Below are 14402 nucleotides of genomic sequence, written 5' to 3'. Positions count from 1 at the left end.
TCGCGGCGACCGCTCATACGCCCTGATCGGGGCCCGTTTCCCGGACACTGATCCCTATAGTGCCCTGCGCGGTTGCACCTAAAGCATTTGCGTAAATCACGGCTCACAGCGGGCTGCGTGCACTCAGACACCGCGTGACCGAACTTTCCGCAGTTGGCACACCTAGACCGGCTGGCCTTAAGGTCGGGCGCATTAGTGGGAGGGGGGCGCCTGTCGGTAGCGCGGCCGGAGCCGACAAGGGGCTCGGTTACACTAACCGCACAATCAACGAGCTGCGGCGCGCGCGTAGCACGAGCAGACTGAGAATAAACATTCACAGCAGGCTGAAATTCTAAGTTTTTAGGCTTATAAAACCGCGATGTAGATGAAATGGGGAATTCCTCCTTATATTTTCTAACAGCGAGCAAGCGATTCTCCACTTCAGAGCTCCACTTGCGTAAAGCATTCAAAGTTGTGGGAGGACTAAGCATGGCGCTATGTTGAAGCACAAGCGGAGAGACATTCCCTAATATAGTTTGTACTAACTCAGTTTCCGTGAGATTTAAATTAAGAACGGCCGCATAATTGGCCACGGAATTAATGAACTGAAGAGTGGGCTCGTTAGGCAATTGAAACCTAAATACTAAGTCACGTTTACAGCTCTCAAGCACACGTGGAGGACAGGCAAATTGCAAAACTGAGCTTTTGAACTGAGCAAAAGAAAGATTCTGAGTAATTGCGTCAGTAAGTAATTGCAAAAATGCGGCTCCACAGAGACTCAGCAGGGCCTTTAACAATTCTGCCTCACTAACTAATTTCAGCCCTTCAAGACGTGATGCCGCACTTAAAAAATCCAAAACAGCTCGTGGCTCGCAGCTATCAAGCCGAGGAAGAAGCTTAAGGTTAGAAAAAAATATTTTTGTATTAAACTTTGAGTTCAAGGCGGGGCCAGAAGGGGGTGGGAACTGCCGAGACGGTACCTCATCAGCTGATTCCCAGGAGTTACGAACATGCTGGACGAGTAGGCTCCTCAAAACAGCAACAGTAGCGCCCTCCTCGAAGGAAACGCCCTCCTCGGAGAGGATTTGAACCAGCTCGTCACGGCGCAGACGATACACCCATCCCGTGACCGGTGACCCCATGGTGCATGCAAGACAAAAGAGAAAAACAAAAACGTTAATAGTCAGCATAACACAGCAGAGTGGCGCAGTTGAAGGCTTCCATGAGCTTCATGGGACAGTGTAAACAGGTGAAGTACATTCACGTGAACCTTCAACTGCGTGTAACACTATCCTAAAAATACTGAATAAATTATGCTGAATAAAAGGTTTTCAAAGAGGTAATATAACAATTATAGCCAAGGATGGATGCAAAGGTTGAATTAGCAAGAATGAATTTACATACATGTCGTTTAATCCTGGGCAAAAGCCTCACGTAAAACATTCTTTCACATACAAGAGTAATACTGGGTTTTTAATAATACTGATAGCAAGAAAAATTAGCGGTACAAATGCTACGGCAAAATACGTGAACACATATCCATGTTTTCTTTAGGATTAAATGCTTGATTGAATACATAATATTAACTTGATAAGAAATTTTACAATTAAGTATTAACGCTTACACACAAGGATAAAGAACACTAACATGCCTCATTAGAGAATACAAAAACGTCAAATGAACATGCAGGCGACCGCGGCCTAACCTACACTAGGCGGTATAAGCTTACTGTAAAGCATGATAAGGCATGATATAAAAGGAAAATTTACAAATTAATACATTAAATTCATTACGAAAAAACAAGTCCTAACGAAGACTGTAGACCAGACGGGGAGAGACGTCAAACAAACTATGCATGGTATTAATACAAAAACGATCAAGGAAAACAATAAATGCCAAATTGAATTTAGACGGTGACGGCCGAAATGGAATTTATAATACAGCTATTACCAAGTACCGTTTACATTACTGTAAGGGTCACCACCTTACAACACTTACGTGCATTCTCCCCGCTGTCACACACTCTCTCTAAAGCAAGTATCAGACTACATGCTTAATTCACGACCAGCACCGACTGACTGCTAACGAACAAGAAGAACCTTCAAGGCAAAACATCTAGTTTTAATTAAGCAAGAGGGCGCCACGCGCATGCGCGGACACCTCACGAGGGGAAGACAAAACACAGCACTGGACGCAGATAGGAGGGGGAAAGTAGGAAGGGAAGGAGCGCCGAAGTCCGCCGCGCGGCGCGAAATTCAAGTGACGCGCACCGACCACTTCAAGGCTGTAGCACACATGCTACAAAAAACACCAGGTTATTTAAAGAGTATTAATACATATTTCAGATTATTTCAAAGGTTTTTATAATTATAGATTTGTACTATGATTTTATAAATGCTATGTTGATTATATAAATTACAGATGTCTAAATAAAGTGTTATTAATTGGTACATGTTTCTACTACTGCCGAATTTAATCAAAGACGGATGGGTAGCGTGTTTTAGTACCATTAACTATCAATATAAGGCACTCTTGCAAAAAAATTGATAAATCAGTTATATTTAAAAAAAGGCCAAATTATTTTATTTTTGAAGTATAGGTAACATTATGAAGTGAAACTTTATTATTAGGCTTGGTCTAAAAGTTATTGCTGAATTTGTAACTAAGCAACATAGAAAAGTGCTATTGAGATACTTCTGGTGTCTCATGTTATTATCTTTAATGTTTAACTATGTTTATTTTAATGTTAATGTAATTTTTTAGTTAATGTTTTCATATTTATTTTTATTTACATCTTCAAAAGTCTCAGTTAAAATTAATCAAAGACTTTGGTTTTCCGTACAGCCTTTTACCTCTGTTGAATGGACTTGTCCACGTATGAAAGAGGGGAATTAGCGGAGGGAGGTGGATGACGTCACGGGAATGTGACGTATGCAGGGGAGAGACTGTTTGGACGCTGGCGACGTGAGAGGCTTGCGGGCATTGACCGACGATGGAACAGCTGATAGTTCCATGAATATGGGGTGTCGGTGTAGCTCCGTGCACGGGAGTAGGGACGCGACCCACACGGCCGTTGTTAGCTGTTAGCCGTGGAGACTGCTACGCGGTGCCGTCGCTGCCGCGGCCTGCATCAGCTGATTTTTTTTTTTAATTTGGAAGGGACGGAAATTTATTTACCGTAAGCAATCTTAAACTTCTCGTGAGTCGCGAGTGTTAATGCACCTCGTCCTGAAGTTCGAAGACCGCTGCCGTTTGACTGTGCTACATGTGTCACCTACGCCGAGTCTACAGCCCGGGTACCCGGAGGCGCTACAGTTTTGGTTAATTTCTACTACACGGCGAGAATTACTGTAAGTAAAACTTTAATTTGTTATTGGTGTAAGAAGAAGTTGGTTTGGGACGGTAGGCAAGCTTTGGTGTGGACTCCCCCTCTCCCCCGCGTCTTTCCAGTACGGACTTAGACTTATGCGAAGGCAAGTCCTTGGTGTTGTAGGTAACGTGATCGCTAAGGCCAGGCATCACGTCAGGATTGTAATTTTTTATGTATTTTATTCCACTTGTTAATAGTCCGTGTATTATAATTTATTTTTTTATGTGTCAGAATAAATTTATGAATGCTGCAATAATCTACTCAACACATAATCAAGTGTTTAATTTTAGTTTAGCGTCTCTACCGTGTGTACGCGACTAGCCATGGTGAATTCAGTCAGCTGGGTTCAAACACAATGGTTGTAACTGGCTGTCCTGGTAGGGATGGACGTGGGCTGCTCGCCCCGGCACGGGGTAGCAGGCTACACTATAAATTGAAAACCAAATTCGACCGAACATACAAGATTCAATTCTAGAAGCTTTAAAAATGCAGGAACAGAAATTTAATCGAAGTAAGTTTTCTATAAAACTCTAGATGCCATTTTTTTAAAGTGGTGAATCAGTAAAATTATCGATGATTTATGGATGTAATTCTGCTCAATAATCATAACTCTAAGCGTTTTTTGAGCGCTAACACATTTTATATTGATGCATATTTTTCGAGCTATTGTCGAATGATTTTTTTGAATTATAAGTAATTGTAAGCCAAGTTCAATAAAATACGCCAAAAGTCAAATAATTGCCTATATATATAATTTTAAACTTTTCAAATAGCATATTGGATAAAAGTGGGCAATCCTCAAAAAATAATAAATACAATCCTGCTTTAAAAACAAAAATATGGTATAATTTTTATGCGAAGCAAAATTGGCGAATTTTTGGCATCGTTTTTCATTTGAGGTCTAAGAGAATTGCTAGTGTTTCAGAACCAATTTTGAAAAAAATATTCAAAAGTCAAATAAATTAGATAAGAGGTCTACTTAAGAAATATCATACATATAATTTTAGGTTGAGGGGGGGGGGGGGGCGAGTTTTACACGGGGAAACAAATAGATACGTAAAAACATTTATACAGAAAGGTGATCCATAAACAATTATTCTTCGGAAAATCGACTAGAAATTCGATTCACAATTACTGATAGGAATCAAAATGTTCTTATCCATTAAATTGAAGAAACGCAGTTAAAATGCCATTAATATTTTAGTAGGTACATCTGGGTGACGTTTTCTAATATAAATTACATGAGGGCGAGTGTTTGTTTAGAGAATAATAATATTTTAACCAAAAGCAAAAATGGGACAAAGACAATGTCACCAGTTGCTTTGCAATCATGCTTTTAGAATGCTTGCAGTATTTACTGGCATTCCACTTTCTTTTAAATAAACTTAGCAAAAAATTAATGAAATTTATTTTAAAACGTGCAAATTATTGCAAACCAACTGAGATCAAATCCATGTTCTCATAGAAAGCTATCAAGTGCGTTACCGCACATGCACTTTGAAATGATAAATTTGAGTCAACGATGAACTCTGGACAGTCAGTATAATATTTCGTAATATATGTACTTAAGTGAAAAAATAAATTAATCTAAAAAAAATACAAATAATTAAAAAAACTATGTAACATTAATTTCACCAGTAAAAGCTTTATTTCTACAAGAATATAAAATATATTGTTAAAGACACATATATTAATATATATGGTGAATAAATATATATATATATATACATATACACACCTTCGGATTGAGTAAATATATTTTGTAACTCACCAGCGTACGACTCCCCAGTGATGAAAAAGTCATTCTTCTGAAGCTCTGGGAACATCGTGAAGAACTGCAACAACGCGTTGTACAGATTTCTTCCTACTTCCACTTCGTTGGTGGCGTAGCCTGAAGAGTTCCTTGTGTAGCTGAAGCCTGCACATAAAATCCAATATACATGCTACAAACATGTATTTACAGTGACTTACTCATCAACAGCAACATAACCAAGTACCAAGCTGAACAATTAACTAAAGTAAAATTCCATAAGTATGTTCTCAAGTTATGAAATAATTATTGATGATAAAATGAAATTGACTTTAACGCTAAATGTTATGGCTGTAAATTCCAGTTCTGAAAATAGAAAATATCAATAACCCGAAAATTACTAAACTTTAAATAACTCAAAACACCCTTAGCACAGGCTTTAAGTGAAAAAATGCAAAAATATATCAATTTAATTTAACGTGTTTGTAGGAACAAATTGCCAAGTAGTCAAACATTTACAAGGCTGCCAAGTTAGAAAATAAGTATAAAGTCAGGACAGATTTAATCTTGTACACAAAAAAAAAGTTATGATAAATATATGGATATTAAATGTATAGTTTAATTAACCTTTAAAAATCAGCTCAAGAGCTACAATGTTTAAATGTAATTTCTCGAACTATTAGTAACATTAATTATTTACAATTAACTGACATAGGCTATATTATAAGTTAAAATAAAACCGAATAGAAATTCAGGACATTAAATTTACATTCAAGTTAATAAACATAAACGTTGCTTTTATATACTCTAGCGGAATTCCTCAGCCATTTTTTACAAACTATTCTATGAAACCTAAGATATTTTCTAACAAAAACAACACCAACTTCAGGATAGCTTGCCCTCGTGCTTTCAATACGTTTCGAATGTGCTGACAATTACTGACATGACCTTTCTGTAACTGTAGCTTTACCAGCTGAATATATACCAAATGACAATAGAAACGTGAGTTGAGCTTTTTAACAAACAATACTTCCAACAACCGAATCACAAGATGATCCGCATTGTCGCCAGAAACAAGGCGGGAAAATGCTCATCAGCTTGCGTTGCGTGCGCAAGCAGAGACGACCAGGCGGCGAGGGAGATACAGGCATTCTCTCTCCCTCCCGACGACCCTGCGAGACATATCAGCTGTATCCGAATACTGGCCTCATGGATCCCTTAGCTAAGAGATCCATAGATAGTGCATCGTAATGGACGCGGCCATCTTTGAGTTGTATCCGAACTCTCACAAGGGATGTCGATGCATCCTCTCATGCGTCCACTAGTTCGAGATTTCTAGGGATGCGACTCTCGCATCCACTGATATGTCCATACATCCCTTAGCTTTGTTATTGTGAACATAACCTTTAAAGAGCGAACGTGTGATACGGGATAATTAATCAAAATGGATTTTGAACTAGAAGATAAATACGTGAAATGTAACGATGGTATTTATAAATACTTATACCATTAGTATATGTTTACATAATTCACATAAACAGTAAATTAATTTGAAGTGTAGGGAAAAAAAGGCGCAGATTCAAATTTTCTTCCATATTTCAATTCCCACCGATAATTGAAATCATCCGAAATTGTATACAATTTTGAATGTTCATATACGTTTTATTGGCCCACCTTAGATGTCATGAATATAAAATGCCAATGCACATTAGTACAGTGACAAACCAACAGGTAGTGCTAGCTGCAAAACAATTCGGATATCGTACATCCTTTAGAATGCACCCTTTAAACTGTGGGTGAATTTTTTTAGGGATGTAGGGACGTAAACTTAAAGGACGCATCCCTAGGTATTCGGATACAGCCATGGACTAACCACTATTCGCAAGTCTTACGGTGAGTTCTGACGCAGGAGCCGGGCAGGCCACCCGCCTCACAGCGGCGTCATGCGGGAGACGGACCTCCAGGCGCTGGCCCTGTATCTCTCTTCACTGGCGGCTGACTTCTTCAGAGAAGACACCGAGAAGCTTGTGTCGCGATATTACAAATGACTCGATCGTTTCGGCGATTACATAGAAAAATAAGTAAGACTCTGCTAAACTTACGATACTAAAATTTTTGTTATGTGAATTTTTTGACGTGATAACGTCTTATAAATCGATGAACGCCAGGCTGTACGCATGAAAAAGCATGACTCATTGTCACGTTCCACCTGAGCCGAGCGTGCGAGAACCGGCCAACTACCGTGCGAGAAAATCTTCTATAATATCAAACAGGTTATGGTATGCAAATTTTCATCAACGTTTTCTTATGACGTTATCACGTAAACTTATCGTCCGTAAAGCGGCTTTACAGACAACCCCCTTTTTCATTTTTTTATAGCACATCTGAGGCTGAAAAAGAACAGCCTTTGTATATATGTAGGTAGATGTATAGAGAGATAGAGAGGTGCTTTGTATATGTGTACCTTATTCAAACTAATTACAAATCTCATGGCAGGCATTAGCTAGTTCACAATAATAAAGCGTACACCAGCCTCGGAAAGCACTGACTCGCAGTGTACGGGACTGGAGACTGCACCTGTGCCGACGGGACTGTCGATGTAGACGACGGAGTGGTTCTTGTGCCACGAGTAGGGGTTCCTGTCCAGCGCCGCGCCGTCAGCGCTCACGGAGAAGGGCCCGGTCTCCTCGAACAGCGAGTACATGGAGGAGGCGCCTGGGCCTCCCTGCAGCCACAGCAGCACGGGGGCGCTCTGCTGGGCGAGCTGCAAGCAGGGCAGGACCTGTTCTCCTCGAACAGCGAGTACATGGAGGAGGCGCCTGGGCCTCCCTGCAGCCACAGCAGCACGGGGGCGCTCTGCTGGGCGAGCTGCAAGCAGGGCAGGACCTGTTCTCCTCGAACAGCGAGTACATGGAGGAGGCGCCTGGGCCTCCCTGCAGCCACAGCAGCACGGGGGCGCTCTGCTGGGCGAGCTGCAAGCAGGGCAGGACCTGTTCTCCTCGAACAGCGAGTACATGGAGGAGGCGCCTGGGCCTCCCTGCAGCCACAGCAGCACGGGGGCGCTCTGCTGGGCGAGCTGCAAGCAGGGCAGGACCTGTTCTCCTCGAACAGCGAGTACATGGAGGAGGCGCCTGGGCCTCCCTGCAGCCACAGCAGCACGGGGGCGCTCTGCTGGGCGAGCTGCAAGCAGGGCAGGACCTGTTCTCCTCGAACAGCGAGTACATGGAGGAGGCGCCTGGGCCTCCCTGCAGCCACAGCAGCACGGGGGCGCTCTGCTGGGCGAGCTGCAAGCAGGGCAGGACCTGTTCTCCTCGAACAGCGAGTACATGGAGGAGGCGCCTGGGCCTCCCTGCAGCCACAGCAGCACGGGGGCGCTCTGCTGGGCGAGCTGCAAGCAGGGCAGGACCTGTTCTCCTCGAACAGCGAGTACAAGGAGGAGGCGCCTGGGCCTCCCTGCAGCCACAGCAGCACGGGGGCGCTCTGCTGGGCGAGCTGCAAGCAGGGCAGGACCTGTTCTCCTCGAACAGCGAGTACATGGAGGAGGCGCCTGGGCCTCCCTGCAGCCACAGCAGCACGGGGGCGCTCTGCTGGGCGAGCTGCAAGCAGGGCAGGACCTGTTCTCCTCGAACAGCGAGTACAAGGAGGAGGCGCCTGGGCCTCCCTGCAGCCACAGCAGCACGGGGGCGCTCTGCTGGGCGAGCTGCAAGCAGGGCAGGACCTGTTCTCCTCGAACAGCGAGTACATGGAGGAGGCGCCTGGGCCTCCCTGCAGCCACAGCAGCACGGGGGCGCTCTGCTGGGCGAGCTGCAAGCAGGGCAGGACCTGTTCTCCTCGAACAGCGAGTACATGGAGGAGGCGCCTGGGCCTCCCTGCAGCCACAGCAGCACGGGGGCGCTCTGCTGGGCGAGCTGCAAGCAGGGCAGGACCTGTTCTCCTCGAACAGCGAGTACATGGAGGAGGCGCCTGGGCCTCCCTGCAGCCACAGCAGCACGGGGGCGCTCTGCTGGGCGAGCTGCAAGCAGGGCAGGACCTGTTCTCCTCGAACAGCGAGTACATGGAGGAGGCGCCTGGGCCTCCCTGCAGCCACAGCAGCACGGGGGCGCTCTGCTGGGCGAGCTGCAAGCAGGGCAGGACCTGTTCTCCTCGAACAGCGAGTACAAGGAGGAGGCGCCTGGGCCTCCCTGCAGCCACAGCAGCACGGGGGCGCTCTGCTGGGCGAGCTGCAAGCAGGGCAGGACCTGTTCTCCTCGAACAGCGAGTACATGGAGGAGGCGCCTGGGCCTCCCTGCAGCCACAGCAGCACGGGGGCGCTCTGCTGGGCGAGCTGCAAGCAGGGCAGGACCTGTTCTCCTCGAACAGCGAGTACATGGAGGAGGCGCCTGGGCCTCCCTGCAGCCACAGCAGCACGGGGGCGCTCTGCTGGGCGAGCTGCAAGCAGGGCAGGACCTGTTCTCCTCGAACAGCGAGTACATGGAGGAGGCGCCTGGGCCTCCCTGCAGCCACAGCAGCACGGGGGCGCTCTGCTGGGCGAGCTGCAAGCAGGGCAGGACCTGTTCTCCTCGAACAGCGAGTACATGGAGGAGGCGCCTGGGCCTCCCTGCAGCCACAGCAGCACGGGGGCGCTCTGCTGGGCGAGCTGCAAGCAGGGGCAGAGCCTGCTTCATGTCGCCAGCGCTGCTTGCACCCGCCTGTTCCTTGAGCCACGTTTCAACCGCGCGCGCATCATTCAACAACTCACAGGATGGAAGCACGTTACATACAAATAAAACATATACGTGTGCTTTTAAATCATATACTTTAGTCATTGATATTGGATTCTAGTCCATATAAATAAAATAAAACATTTATCCATTCTGAATATTAGTGATAGAAATTGTGTTAGTATTTTTTTTTCCAAGTTTAATTGATACAAGCGACTTTATATTTCCATATATATTTTATTTGCCTGATAAATTTAATTTAATTCATTATTATTTAATAAATAACAAAATATGATTTTTTAAAGTATTCAGAATATTTATTAATTTTCATTTATAATTAAAATTTATCAGTATTATTTAATTAAATTAAATAATTACTTTTATGCACGTGTTTATATTAATTACGAACACTGATCATTAAATGAAAATTTTCAATTTTATTGAATCTATACTTTAGCAACCATATTTATAATATCACACATCTCTTTTTTTAATTTATTTTTTATTAATTGTTTCCATGCAGGCTTTTTAATTGAAAGTTAAATATACTTTTATATTAAGTAAATAATTACCTCATCAGAACATATTCATATAATAAATTAGTATTTAATAACGCCAAATAAGTAAAACTTGTAACGCGGAAGGTTTAGTAGTGAATGTGGAGGTTCCAGACGAGGCGGTCTGGAGAGCGAGTAGCGAGTAGCGAGTAGCGAGTAGCGAGGCGGCAGGAGTCAGCAAGAGAGCCCGAAGAGAAAGGCGAGATACGTAGTTACTCATGACCCGCATATGCTAGTGAACAACTTCAGTAATTATTCTGCATCGAACACTTTAGATACTGATTTCCTAAACAGAGAAAAGTAGTTTTTGTCATTAATGTCTTATTTTAAGTACGGAAGTGTCCCGTCTTGTGAAGGTTTCTTATTTTATAAATGTTTACGAATGGGTTAATTTGAAATAAACACTTACTCGGCAGGTTTGCTTTTAATTTTTAAATAGTTGCGAGGATTTGTATTTGAATTTTAAAATTGTTATGCATCTATTTTTTACAGTATCTTTCGAACCTTTTTGTCTTTAGTAGAATAGCAAAGTATTTCCTGGGACTGGCTTCAAGCTGAAGTGCTGATGTGTCCAACGCCATTTTGGATTGTGACGTCAAGGTGGCCATATTGAACTAAAATTCCTTAAAATTCCTCATAAATGACTCAAAATTCCTAATAACATCCTTATTTCGAGGGAAACATTCCCGGTTTGAGTGAAAAATTCCCATTTTATTCAACAAATTTCAAAAATTCTGAATTCGAAAAACTTTAAAAGACTTTTGCCTTGGAAAGAACACAAATTCCTAAAAAGCAAGCCGCCATAAGCCACTGTTATCACAACCTTGTCCTTGACTATGACCATAAAATTCAAATTCATAATTTTCGACCAAAAAATTCCGAAAAACTTCCAAATATACTTATTCAAAATAATTGCTTACTTCAATTGTATATTGTCTTAATCGATTTAGGTTCTCGGTTAGATTTCCGGAGAGAGTAAACATATAATTTATTAATAAAAACTAAAAAAATCTTAATAAAAAATTTAAAAAAAAAAAAAGAATTTCAGACGTCACATACACCATCTTCAATTTTGACATAACTGCTGCAACTATTGTACAAAGAAATGTAAAGGCGAAGTCCTTGTGCCTACTGATGAACTACCTGCATACATTTCGACTCCTCACTTTAGAATAGAGACTCATATGCGTACAAGCACAAAAGCATATGATCAGCAACCGAATGTGCTGAGGCCTGGACGTGAAGCTAAGACTCAGACTGTGCTCTGTGCATTACAGGGAAATGATAACGGATTCCATTTAGCGAAATCTGCATTTCGTGGAATGTTGAAAGACTACTATTACATAAATACGTTTAGTGAGTTGAAATACATTTATACTATACTTGACGATATCAGGCAGAATATTATCAATCAGCTTACTGATGAAGTAGCTACATACGGACCTTTAAAATATAACTTGTGTTTGGACTGTGTATATAGCAAACCATATCTGTTTCAGGACAAAGCGAAGAAGTGTGCATTCAAGACAGTGAATACTCCCATTTACAATACCAACAATGTAAAGCAGTCTGTAAAAGCGAGAAACTCTGTCGGGAAGAAAAAGACTATGTAGGAAATAGATCTGGCTGGTCTCTGGCTTGAGTAAACCGAAAGAGCTAAGAATTAGTCAGTTTAAGCCAATGCAGAACTAAATGTTTATAATATTGTTAACTTTCACAAGTTTCCTGTAATAGAGTACAACTTATGTACTAAATTGTATTTGTAAAGAAATTTTATTTTAATTTGTCACTTTTATGTTAAATACATGTGATATTTTAATATTTTTTGTATTGTCATAGATCGATAAGTGGAAGGATATCGTTCTATAAATTATTAAATTATTGATTATTGAGTGATTTATTGATTTTTTATTTTTTCCCGATTTTCTATGCTAATTTTAATTTTCAAGATGGTGTTCAATATGTTATCATCCGCTTACTGGAGGCTGGTAGATGAGTAATTTAAGTTATTTTTAGGAATTTCACCATGTTTAAATAAATTATTATTTTTACATACAATTATATGACAGGAATCCATTGAATCCATTAGTATATTAATTTCAGATTTTTTGATGAATTATGGAATTTTTCACGACTTTCTAGCTTAAAAATTACATATTTTCAAGATGCTGGTGATACGCCCCTCGTGCCCTAAAATTATATTATTTTAATTTAATAAACAAAAGGCCTAGGAAACAGCTGCGGAAAATTATAAAGAAAAATACAAGTAGGTATTACCAGAGGGGGCACGAGGTGGTGAACAAGACAAATTTATACTCCCTGCACACAAGCAACTTGGGAGCTAGTGGATCGTTTAAATAGATTAAGGTAAATGATAAATAAATAAACACTACATAAGTAGCTTTGTCTATAGGTTCCCTGTTTTATTTAAAAAGAATTAAATGAATCTTTTGTTTTGGTTTCACAATAACATGGTATACACAATATATTAAAGTTATTAAAGGGGGCCGGCCCGATATTATTAAAACAAGTCATACTATACTTGTAATAACTGAATAATTACAGAAACAGAAATTTGAAGTATCTCTCCTGACATATTATAGTTATTATTATAACTTTACATAATTGTATTGGTTAAGTTCTTTATGTCACTGCTAGCTTGTCTTTTTTTAAATAATTTGTTTCGTTGGCGGTAGGGAGAAGTTATATTTTAGAATATCACCCGGGGCTTCAAGTTGGACATCTGGCCGGGAGGAAGCTCTTAGAGAGAAATGAAGCTGGAGGTCCTGGACAACATTATGGGTGCAATTTCGGCGTCCAAATGTTGGACCCTGTCTGAAACACAAGCCAAATTCCAAACGAATTAGACCTGCTTCCAGACAATCAAACACAGTCGGCGCGAAAAGGCCAACAAACGGGAATTCGGGGAGGAAAAAGACCGAAGTAACTCGCCAAACAGGGTGTAGCTCCAGGGCTCAGGAGATGTCTCGCGCCGACATCATAACAGCGCTGACCGAGAGTTGCGCGGATGAAGCGGCAGAAAATATCATTTAGTAAAATAAAAATAATTAATTAAACTTTAAACTAAGACATGACTTGTTTTCTAATTGTTACTACTGACTGGCTACTACAGAAATTTTAAGCTGGGATCACATCCCTTAACACAGCTGACTACATTCCTGATTCACACGATTTCGTTGTTGCCGCGAAAAAGCCTCTTATCAGAGGGGGACGCCGAGATGACGCGGTAAGTAGCCGAAGTCAGAGTGCCGCGATGGTGGACAAAACTCCTAATTAAAATGGGCGGTCGGCCCTAGGGAAAAGGAGGGGGAAGGTTCGGCTCTGGACCGAACACATCCGGAGGTGCCCGAAGTGGTCGTAGCTACGACTTCAGTTGTTTGCGCCGGAAGGCGACTGCTGCGGTCTCTACTGGCAGGCACAGAAAGCAACATACAATCAACTTTTACAGGCCGCGAGGAGGAAGCATAGGGCCTTATGGAGTAGCCGGTGCTGTACTCTGGTGGCCTAAAGGGGACAGAAGGGGGAAGTTAGCAAGATTGCCACTAGGTGTCGCGGGCGTCAGCTCCACGAGCTGGCGACAAAAGAAGAAGTTACTGTTTCTGCCGCTAGATGTCGTGGGTGGTCCATCCTTGCACACATTTTTTTTTTATGGCAAGTTGTCCTTGGAGTCGGTCACTGCATGGTGGGTATCACGTCAGGTCAATGGTCCTGGGCTAAATTCTCAGAACCGAGAGGGAGCTGGGAAGGGGAAGGGGGGGACAAAAATGCAACGAGGCTGGGAACGAGAGTCCTAGAGAGGAGAGGAGAGAACCTAAGATGTATGCGTGACCAGGGGGGTGACAGTAGATAGGACAAACTGAATCCTTATAAATTGGATCATACCATGTTTCACCAACATTGGAATAAAAAAAATATATTACAAGATTTGTTCTCTAGTTTATTACATATCCAGTTGTTATAATTACATATTGTATTGTATTGTATTGTATTGTCTCGTGGTAATAATGGGATTTTAAAGTAAAAGT

The 14402-nt window shown here is 42.1% G+C and overlaps 1 protein-coding gene across 1 annotated transcript in view; it reads right to left on the bottom strand.

Annotated features, from left to right (window-relative positions):
* The window catches only part of LOC134536563 (venom serine carboxypeptidase-like), a 41176-nt gene that overhangs the window by 22969 nt on the left and 3805 nt on the right, over positions 1-14402 (bottom strand). The window contains exons 2-3 of the mRNA XM_063376314.1: positions 7677-7863; positions 5121-5267 (exon numbers count right to left, since the gene is read on the bottom strand). Of these exons, the coding sequence (XP_063232384.1) occupies positions 5121-5267; positions 7677-7863 (334 nt within the window). The remainder of the gene's footprint in view (positions 1-5120; positions 5268-7676; positions 7864-14402) is intronic.

Source organism: Bacillus rossius, chromosome 11 (genome assembly GCF_032445375.1).
Source record: "Bacillus rossius redtenbacheri isolate Brsri chromosome 11, Brsri_v3, whole genome shotgun sequence".
Lineage (NCBI taxonomy): Eukaryota > Metazoa > Arthropoda > Insecta > Phasmatodea > Bacillidae > Bacillus > Bacillus rossius.
This window is presented reverse-complemented; position numbering and strand designations above follow the sequence as displayed.